Below are 11,409 nucleotides of genomic sequence, written 5' to 3'. Positions count from 1 at the left end.
TATACAAAATACATGGTAGTTAATTTTGATCGCTAATTTTAATGTGTAAATAATATTTGTTTAAAAAATTATAATAATTTATTTTAGGAAAAAAATAGCTATGACATCATTTTGACCATTAAATTTTGGTTTTTCAATTTAAGGGGAAAAGAACTATAAAATATCTCACTTGAATTTAGTTCTAAATTCTGATAATAACATTGCATAAATTATTATTTTTTACAATATAAAATTTAAATGTTGATAATTTTAATGAAAATAGATAATTTAATAAAAATTATATCAAGAAATTATTTCTCCAAAAATTTTAAAAAATAAAAAGAACGATTTTGTTACACATCCAAGCGTTTTTGTTAATTCAGTCTAATTACACACTTTTTCTTTGCATTCTTTCTTCTTTGCACGTTTTCTCTTTATCATCATTTTTTGTTGTTACTGCTGTGGCTACGATGTTTTTCTTTTCCTCCTCCTCCTCCTCTTCGCATTTTTTCTTCTTCTTTTTCTTTGATTTTTTTCTTTTTTTTATTTTTGTTAAAAGGGTGAAATAAGAATAATTGTAAGTAGGTGAAACAAAGAAAAAGATGAAAAAGAAAAAGAAAAGATAAAGATGATGAGGAAGAAGAGAAGGATGGGAAATTTTGAATTGCATAATTTATCCAGAAAAATAGCATCGAAATATTTTAACCATCACACAATATATTTCTTAATTTTGACAACGAAATTTCTTAACGATCACATAAATTCTTGTTAAAATGGTGAAATGAGAAAAATTATGAGAATGTGAAATAAAATGATGATGATGATGATGATGATGATGAGAACGAGAAAAGAGAGTCTGAATTGTACAGAATTTATTATAAATAATATACAAACTTTTTAACTATGACATAGGCTCTTATTAAGAGGGTGAAATAAAAAGAATTATGAAAATGAAAAACAAGAAGAAAAAGATGATGATGAAGAAGAGGAAGAAGAAAAGAAGTTTTGAATTGTGAAGAGTTTATTAGAAAATAGCATAGAAATTTTTAAACTAAGTTTGTGACACCTAAAATTTTTTAACTATAACATACTGATTTTTTTTATTGTTGGACTAATTAAATAATATTGAACTCATATATAATATATCTAGTCATTGTTGTATTATTTGTAATAAATTATTGTATTTTTTATTTTAAAATATATTTAAATATATTTTATTGATTGAGTGCGTTAAAATTTTAGATTTGTAATTTTTTAAAAATTTTTGTATTATTTATAAAAAAAATTAGTTTTTTTTATATTATTTTTAAATTAATCATGTGATATTAAATTAACTAGTAAGAAGATAATAATGATAATGAAAGTGGAGAAAAAAAAAATCAAACGACAAATGTATACTTCGTATGGTTGTTTACTTTTTTTTATGCCCCATACACAAAAGTCAAAAGAAAAATCATGCTTCTTCTGAAACCTTCTAGGCTTCTAAGTTTCTTCCTCTACAAAAGTAGAACCGCACTTTCACAAAAAGGGGGTTACTAGTGTACAGATGCAATTCTGTACAGATTTACAGATTTTTGTCTTTTAGTGGCTTTAAAGCGTGTCATAAAAAAGTGTTGTTTAAATGGAAAATGTTGCTTTTGAATCGTTACTTTGGCTCTGATACCAATTTTTGATACTGCAAATTTTTAAAATATTTTTCTTGGGTTGGATTTGCACTATTAAAATCTTCTATTTCTTTTAATAAATTTTCTATTTCTCTTGTTATACTTTCTATACAATTTTTACAAAATTGTTCTACTTCTTCTCTATTTCTGGTGTACATGTTACTATTCTGTAATCTTACTTCATAATATCTTTTTTGACTTTTCTGAAAATCTAGATCATTTTTTAATTCTTGTAGCGTTTGATTTGCTAAACCAGGCATTTTATATGCTCCTTAGATTATAGGATTTTGTAAAGGAGGTATTTGTAATTCTTGTTCAGATTGTACTTGCTCTAGGGGTTCATCCTGCAGAGGTTGCATTACTTGAATATTTTGAACATGTATTCTTGATTCTAAAGCTTGTAATGCAATCATGCTTTGAATATGAAGATAATGTAGTCTTCGACTTCGAAAAATACGTTTATTCTTAATACTTTCTTTTAGATTTTTCACTGTTTTCTTGATCTTTACATGTTGTAAAAGTTTTCTTGTTTTAATTATTTTCTTAGTTGTCTTTTTAATCTCTACTTCCAATTCTGAAGATTCAATTGCTAATCTTTTCATTTTCATGGCTATAGCCAAAAACCTTGTTTTCATTTTTCTTTTAGTAGTTTTTAAGGAAATAAGTCTTTTTTGGAAAACTTTCATATTGAAATTTCAGCATCTTCTGCCATAGATTCATGATTATTTTCTAAAGCTTCTATTATTCTTTCTAGTTCTTCAACTTCCTTTTTTAAATTATTACAGATCGTTAGTAATGTCTCAAAGCCCTTTGATTTATTGTAGAAAACCTTAGGTATTTCAAATGATTTTCTCTTTCAAAGAGTTCTTGTTTCTTATTTTGATAAGATACGTATATTTCTTCTCTATTTATCGTCATAATTTATTATTCAGAGTTTCATTTAACTTTTCAATTCTTTTCGTTAACTCCTTTATTTCAGAGTCTTTTTCTTCTTTTAAATGAGATAAACTTAGAGGACTGTTAATTTTAGATTCTCTTATTCTAAAACTAGATGATGAAAATGAATTTCTTGATGGTTGTTTTAATAACAAAACTGGGCTTTCAATAGCTTTATTTCTTGGAATTTCTGTTTTTACAAACTTTTGAAAAAGTTCATCAACATAAATTCTTTCTTTATCCTTGAAGTCTATACTATGATGACTATTTGTTAGTGCATAATTAATTGCATATGTAATAGAAAATGGTTCATCATTTTGTTCCATTAAATCTATCTTATGAAATTTATAAGCCAAACTTAAGGATCTTCCGAGGTTTTCGGTTGATAGAGGAATAGCGTATCCAATATGAGCATTGAATTTAACATTTACATTTGCCAAGTTACCATGGATTATTCCAATTATTTGATCTCTAGGATTAGTGATTCTTTTATCACAGATTGCCAGACTTATTGGAGAATTAATTCCTTTCATGTATGTGGATTTAATCAAAACTTGAATGGTACTAATATGAATCCATCCGATTTTAGATCTTTTTTGTTGATCTTTAATTTTTCCAATCTGTTTATTTACATCTTGTTCATTTATCAGGGCTATTTCAAGTTCTCCATTTGCGGATTGTATTTTTATTGGAGTTTCAATCTGAATTTTTCCATAATATATTATATTTTTTCTATTAAAGATTTCTTTTAGAGGATTTTGTTTATTAAAATTATCGTTCGGTTTAAGGTCTAATTCTGTTTTTAAAATAGCTTGTTTTTCATTATCAAGTAAAGCAGTTAGCTTATAGTAATCAGATTCTTCAGTTATTTCTATATCTTCTAAATAATTCATAATTTAAAAAGATTGGGATAGAAATGTACCTTTCTGGAGAATAAACTTCTTTATTTATTGCTATTTTACAATATGTGTTTTGTTCTCCAGAGGGGAGATTTACAATTTAACTCCAGAGGGGAGTTTAAACTAATTTTTCTAATGACTTTGGTGGTCAGACTTCAGAATCGCCTTGGCTTCTTCCTCTTTGCCCTTCTGGCTTGTGAGTACTTCTAGCCTCCTGCTCTCTGATTTCTGATGCTCTATCAAATGACTTAGCACTCTATTTATAATGGTTGGGTTTGATGGACAAATCCTATCCTTACCCTTCTTATGACGTCATTGCTTACGTCATTGAGCAATAATTCGCACCAACTACATTATTGGTGCTTTGTGACGTAAGCTCTTACATCATTCAACAATAATGTTGATGGATGACTCAGATGTCTCATCCTCTTCTTTTCCCACGTGGGTGGGGTCTTCAGCATTGTTGCTTTCTTCAGACATTTCTGAGGCGCACAGCTGGCACCTATGGTCTTCTTTGTCTTTTAGTAAATGGCATAGATTCCTCCTGATCCCTTCAGGAAGCTTTTCTAGTAATCCAGAAAAATTGTAAAATGCTGATTCAAAATCTACTAGGAGTCTCATTTCTCTTGATTCAATTTGGTTTTTCTTACTAGAAACAATTAAAGTGTTTCTGCTTTTGTAGTTTATTCTTGTTCTGGATTCTTTGTTTATTTTTTGGGCTCTCTCGAAGACCCTTGCTAATGTGCTGGCCAATCTTCCTTCGTCGCTATAAATTGATAGATCTTGAACTTGTTCTATTGGTTGAAAATCTCCTGGGAAGACTGACATGAAAATTACTTGAAATGCTGGGATTAAACATTCTCCTTCTTCATTGAAGATTGGCTGACTACTTGTAAATTTTAGGGATATATCCCTTGGTTCTCTTGCATCAATCATATTTTTGAATTTTTTCACTGCATCTATAAAACCTGCAGGAAATTCCTTAATGATATTTAAATTGTCAAAAATTAGGATTGTATCAATTAATCCGTATTGGAAAAATTGATATGTATCAGAGGGTGAAGCCTCTGGAAAGATCACCAGCTTTGTTAGCTGTTCTTTGTTAATGGGATAGTATCCCAATATTGCTCTTTTGTCCAGAGTCCAGTTTAAAACTAGATTAAGGGTTTCTCTACAGTTTGATCTGCAGACTTTTTCTTATCATTTATTTCAGCCCTTGTAGGAATATTTTTCATTAATCCGGTCCTTTGGGCTTGGGCTGTTCTTTGGATTTGGACTGGAGCTTTTTCTGCTCTTTTTAGAATTTGCTCTGGGTGGAACACTTCATATTCTCTGAGGGATTCTTTTGCTTCAGCTATTGTCAAGAATCCTCCTTTGTGAATAGTTTTGGGCTGATGGGTGAATGGGGCTGCTTTGGCCCAATCGTCATAGACTCCTTTCATTGGGCCATTGTAGATGACATAATATTTTTTGTCCTGAGTTGATTTTTTAATTATTTCTGCCAAAGTTTTATTTTCAGGGATTTTTTCAGAAAATTGTGGTTGGTCCACCACGCTTAGCTGGCTGAACTCTGATGGTGTTGTCAGAATTGGCATTGAAGTGGGTAATGTTGTTTGTTGGGTTACTTTCATTGCTTCCATGGCCTTCTTGATGGATTGAATTTGAGCTCTTAGTTGCTGACAGTGATTGCACTTTTCAAGCTCTTGTTCAAGCTTCTGGATTTCTTGATTCATTGTGTTGACAATGAACTCCATTCTCTTGTCAATGTATCTGCAATAATATTTTTATTTCCTTTAATGTACTCGATTTTTATCGGGTATTGTAATAAAAACATTTGCCATCTTACCAGACGACCCTGATTATAATCAGATTGTAGATTATATCTAATAAAACCTGTTAAATAACTTGAGTCTGTTCGTAATGTAAATTCCTTTGGAAGTAGATCAATTCTCCATTTCTTAATAATTTTTATTGCTGCTAGAGTTTCTTTTTCATGGGTAGTATACCTCTGTTCTGTTGGTGTAAATGTTCCAGAAATATATCTGCATAGTAATTCCTTTGAGGAATGTTTAGAATCTAGTGATTCTTTTTCTTTATTCAAGCTTTTTTCAGCTTTTTTAGCTTTTAGACAGCCTGACCAGGTCTTGTCTGAAGCATCTGTTTCTACTATTAAATAGTCATCTTCTTCCGGAATATAAAGTTCTGGAAGATTTTTACAAAGTTCTTTAATTTTTTGAATCTGCAGGCTATCCTTTTCTTCCCATTTCCAACCCTTTTTTATACTTATTTTTGAAAATAAGTTTTTAGTATAATCTGTTATATTCTTTAAAAATCCTTGATCAGAAATATAATTTATGCATCCTAAAAATCTTTGTAATTGTTTTCTATCTTCCATTTTATCAGGAAATAAATCTACTTTTTCTAATACATTTGGTTGAAGTTTTAACTTCCCTTCAGAAGATAAAATTAATCCAAGAAATTCTATTTCTTGTTTTGCTAGCTTAGCTTTCTTTTTACTAAGGACTAAACCTTTTTCCTTACATCTTTCTAAGACAATTAGTAATTTTTGAAGATGATCTTCTTTATCTTGTTTTGTAAAAATTAATATATCATCAATGTAAACTAGAACAAAGTCATTTAAATCTTTTAAATTTTCTTCCATAAATCTCTGATAAATACCTGGAGCTTGTTTTAGTCCAAATGGTAGAACATTCCATTCGTAGAGTAGAACTCCTGTTGATTCTTTTGTTGGACAAGTAAAGGCAGTTAATTTCTTTGTTTCTTCGTCTAAACGAAGTTGCCAATATCCTGATTTTGCATCGAGCGATGAAAACCAAGTTGCTCCTTTGATTTTTTCTAGAATGGAATCTTTTCTTGGGAGCTTATGAGCATCACCTATGGTTGCTTCATTCATTTTTTTATAATTAATAACCATTCTTCGTTTTCCTCTTTTAATTTCGTTATTGTTTTCCACATAGAAGGCTGGGGCCGCATGAGGGCTTTTACTTAGTCTTATAATCCCCTTATCTAAAAGATCCTTACATTCAGATGAAAATTCTTCCTTATCTCGAGCTGAATAGGGAATTCTATTTGGAACATTTATTTCCCTTGTAGGAACTTTTAACTTAATACTTATTAATTCTTTGTTTGTATTTTTAATATCTAAAGGATTTTCAGCACAAACTTCATTTAAAAGTTCTTTTATTTTAATTTCAAGGTCATTTTTTGGAGTTTTTATCTGGAAATATAGGTTCAAATAACATTCTTCTAGTATTGAAAATATTTTGAATTTTAAAATTTCGTTTATAGTAGTAGTTGGGATTTTTATTAATTTTGCCTTTTGATTTAAAGAGGAATCATATGGGGCTTTTAAAACTATATATGTTAATTCTTGAATAAAAGGGTGATATAGCTTTAGGAAATTATTTCCTATGATTAAGTCTATTCCAGATTCTAATTTATATATCGATGGAACAATGAATCTGTAATTTTGAATGAATATTTCAACCATTTCTGCTTTTAAATTAATTTTGTGTATAGATTTATCGGCTATTCTAATTCTTAGAGGATTTTCTAACTTTTTCCAGTTAAGCTTTATATTTGAACTTGCAAAACATTTTGTTGCCCCTGTGTCTATGAAGGCATTAATAAATTTTTCTGTAATTTTTACAGTAATAAATGTAGCACTATTACTCAGTTCCTGAGTTTGTTTCTGAGTCTGTTTCTGAGACATATTCAAAAATGTATTTTAGTTCATCATCAGACTCTTCTAAAGGTTCCATAAAACAAGTTTTTGCGACTTCTAGTTGCTTTGTTAGGTCTTTTTTATCCTTCTTTTTTGGACATTCATTTGCATAATGTCCTTCTTCTTGGCAATACCAACATTTACAGTTTTCCTTTTTATTTGGGCAATAGCTCTTTTATTTTTTATTGATGCTTTTTTCCCTAAAATATCTCTTTTTTCTCCAATTTGGATAATATTTTCTTTTTCTAAAATGATATTTTCTTTTTCTTTGAATATTTTTGTAAGGATGGTATTTTCGAATATTTTTATTAGAACCATATTTTTGAGGAATTTCCTCATTGTCTTGACAACAAATTCTAATTATATTATTAAATCTTTTCTGAGTAGCTTCTTGCATACAGCGTTCTTTTATTTCTTCTCTTATAGCAAATGTTGCTCCACCGAAATTATTTTCAATTGTTTTATTATTTATTTCTCTTATAAATCTCCCCATAATAATTTCATTAACAGGATATGGAAGTTTTGTAATATACATGCTAAGATAATGTTTTTTATCTTCTTCTTTTAGTTTATAATAATATATTCTGTATTCACAAATATAGGATTCTATATAACAAAGATCGAATATCTGAATATTGGCCAAATGATTTTTTGCTTCTAAATACTCTTTTTCAGAAATTTCATTTCTATGATCTATGACATTTTTTCCAAAGAACTCTTTATATAAAATTCTCATTATATGAGCTATTTTATCATAAGCTGTTGTCTTTTCATCTAATTCTTCTATTATTTTATTATCTACTGATAACATATAATTTCTTATAGTTCCTTTTGTGTGGAAACCTATAAAATTCCAGATATCTAATCCAGATAATTCATTTAATTTTGGGTTTGTATAAGCTTCTAATAGAAAGGAGTTCATCCAATCTTCGAAAATTTCTTTTTCGTTCCTTTTGCAATCTAGATCAAGCATTCTTTCCCCTTCTAGTTCTTGAATTTTTGGAATATATTTAGATGGTATTTTAGTATATTTTGAATTTTTGTTTATAAACCCTTTTTGAAAGCATAATTTTCAAAACCTGTTTCCCATTTAAATTGGGTTTGATTACTATTCCCAGATGTTCCAGCTTCATCCTTTACTTGTACTGGATGCACTGGTTCTTCATCACTTGAATAGTCTAAAACATATTCTTCTCTTTCAGAAATTTCTGGTTCTTCTTTAATCTGAAAACCTTGTTCCATAAGATTGTCTTCTTGAGCCATTTTTAATTGTTTAAAAAGCATTGTAACTTCTTCTAATTTTTCATCAATATTCATAATTTCAGAGGTGGCCTAATCTTTAGATTTGTTGTATCGATTTTATTTTGGACTTCTTCTTTTTTATGAATTTCTTTATGTAAATGTTTATCAAGCATCTGTTCAATTTTATTTATTATATTAGGCTCTTCTTTTTCTTTATTTTTCTGAAATTTTATAGAAACTAATATCTCTTCAAGCATATCTATTATAGAATTTAATTGTGGATTAAAAGTATGATGAAGATGGGGATAATTATCTCCATGATAACATTTTTAGAAACTCCGTGTGAAATATAAGTTTTTTCAGGTTTTTGAATTCCTTCAATAAAACTTAAAGTAAAATTAAGATTTTGAGAAAAATCATTTTGTATTGATTTTAAAAATTCAGTATCATTACAATTAACATTAGTTAAAATCATTAGCTTTTGATCTATTAATTGTGATAAATTAGATATTTCTTTTCTTAAATCTTCTAATCTACTAAGATTTTCCATTAGATGACGCTTTTCTTTGTTACGCTTTTGAAAATGTGGCTTTATGATAAAAAGTGTGGTTTAAGCAAAAATCTTTAAAATCTGTATGGTTTTTGTCTTCTAGTGATCTGTACCTTAAAATTCTCCTCACAAAAATAACTCCTTGCATGAACACAGTGTGCTAAGAAAAAGCATGGTTAAGAATCCAGAAGCTGACAAGGTTGTTAGAACAGTATCCATGGTGGCAGCTATAACTGCTTCTTATTTCCTCTTAACTGCTGATTATGATTATGGTCCTCAATCCAATGTTCTTGAGCCTGTAAGCTCTCTTCTCTTCCTCCTTTTTCATTTTCTTTTATTACAAATTTAGAACCTTTGTTGGGTTGGTCTTTTTGTTTGCTCTATGAATTGCAGCAAAAAGGTATCAACTGTAGTGATCATGTCATCTGTCTCGGAGCATCAAAAAGATAGGAAGATAGATGAGTGATCATTCCACAATCTTCAATCAATATCCATTTCTCTATAGAATAATGTGTGATTTTCTTATGGTATTTGTCAAGGATAAGAGTTCAAGGAAGAATTAATAAAAAATAGAGTCTAAAACGAGCAAAAGTAGTTACTCACTAACAGAAAACGGTTATAGGTAGTTAGACTTGCTGCTGAGCTATCTGGTTTTGACATGGTGTATAAATAGCTTAGTAGAAGGCTTGTAATTGATTCTTTTTCCGCACAATCAATTAACGAAGATTTAGTTATAATACTCAATTCATCTGTGCAACCCTTTCTTGTTTTTCACATTCTTGTCAGTATTGTTTTGGTTTTCAAGACCTTAACTGATGCAAGTTTTGTGCCTTTAAACGCCTTAAAAGTGCGTTTGTGAGTTGGGATCTTAGGGGAGAAATTCCCTTCCCTTAAATTCCCTCAGAAATCTCAACTCACAAATCTCAATACTGATTTGCATCGCATTCGTTTCATTTTTTCAATCTCAAATTTCAAAGAGTCAGAGAAAATGGACCTAGATTGTGAACTTTAAAAGGTTTCCACTTTGTAATTAGAAACGGTTCTGTATAGAACTCATGAGTCATGAGCATGACAAAATGCATCAACATCTGATTGATGCTCCCTGTAAAAGTGGTTGTGTTTAGAATCCTCTATGGAAACCAGTTTCCTGAATTCTAGAATCAGAGGATTTCACTCATTAGTTTCCATGATCAAGCTCATCCGAAAGTCCATGATCCGTCTATGGTGACGAGTCGCACTCCACCCTATGATAAGTACATGAAAAATAAGTCATCTATCGCACTCGATTGCTTTGTTTCTGATTCCAGTTACTAAAGATGAACAAATTGAATGCTTTGCACTTTTCATTTTTGCAGGTTAAGAAGGGAATACTTTCAGCAGAAAGTACCGTGAAAGAGTACCTTTTTGGATCCAAGAAAGAATCTCAAGATAATCAAATAGAGAAATTGGACAGCAACAAGGAGCATCCATAATAAGTTCCCGGTCGTGCCATTTTGTATAAGAACATCAATGCTGATTCAAGCTTTTATTTTAGCCTTTTGAACCTCCTGAGTATCTGTATGATCCACTGTTATGAGTGATGAATATGACACTGGCACACTTGCAATAATGGAAAATTGTTGAAATCAGATTTGTCATTCAGGTATAAAATCACTGAGATGGAAGTGTGAAATTTCAGGTTGTGCATAATTTGATGTGTAAAAATATTCCAATTCATGGATGAACTTTCTATTGTGGTTTTCAAGGCAAAAATTTTGAAAAAAAATAGTTGTATTATCTATGTGTAGAACTCAGTGAATACAACGTTACTCTCTATAACATGTCACATTTTAATTAAATGTTTAGTTTTAATTTGAGTTAATTTAACTCAATAAAAATTAATATCTTAATTAAAATAAGATTATTTTATAATTAAATATTTTTTTAAAATGGATGATTATATAATTTTTGTAAATATTAAAAAATAAATTTATATGTTTTTCCAAATCAGTATTAATTTGATTTGTTCTACCTTTCTATTGAATAACACCTCCTTTAGTGAGTGAAGATCATTTCCTTTCTTTTACTGTTTCTTTCTACTCATATTTATTCCTTTAAGCTTTGTCTTCGTTTTTTTAATATTTTTCATTTTAGTTATTTTAAAAAATTTATACATATATTTGACTGAAACGTAATTTAATAATTTATACATCTTTAATGGTAGATTTTTGGTAAACAAATTTTACGGGACAGAATTAGATATTTGAACTCTATACGGTACAAAGACTCACATATTTTTAGAGGACTTTCCTACTTAAATATATTGTGAGATCGAAAGGCTATGATTCATTGGTTGCTTTTTCTTTTTCTTTTTTTTTTGTAAGACAGGCCTGTTATCCTTCCATTTTGTGCTAT

The 11,409-nt window shown here is 29.2% G+C and overlaps 1 protein-coding gene across 1 annotated transcript; it reads left to right on the top strand.

Annotated features, from left to right (window-relative positions):
* The first annotated feature begins 9,187 nt into the window (after positions 1 to 9,187).
* On the top strand, positions 9,188 to 10,487 carry LOC130975627 (uncharacterized). Its single transcript, XM_057900390.1, has 2 exons — positions 9,188 to 9,313; positions 10,371 to 10,487. Exons 1-2 carry the CDS (start codon positions 9,188 to 9,190, stop codon positions 10,485 to 10,487), a joined length of 243 nt encoding a protein of 80 aa, XP_057756373.1.
* The last annotated feature ends 922 nt before the right edge of the window (positions 10,488 to 11,409 follow it).

The sequence above is a fragment of the Arachis stenosperma genome, chromosome 4 (assembly GCF_014773155.1).
Source record: "Arachis stenosperma cultivar V10309 chromosome 4, arast.V10309.gnm1.PFL2, whole genome shotgun sequence".
NCBI lineage: Eukaryota > Viridiplantae > Streptophyta > Magnoliopsida > Fabales > Fabaceae > Arachis > Arachis stenosperma.
Note: the sequence above shows the minus strand (reverse complement) of the source record. Positions and strands in the feature narration are given on the sequence as shown.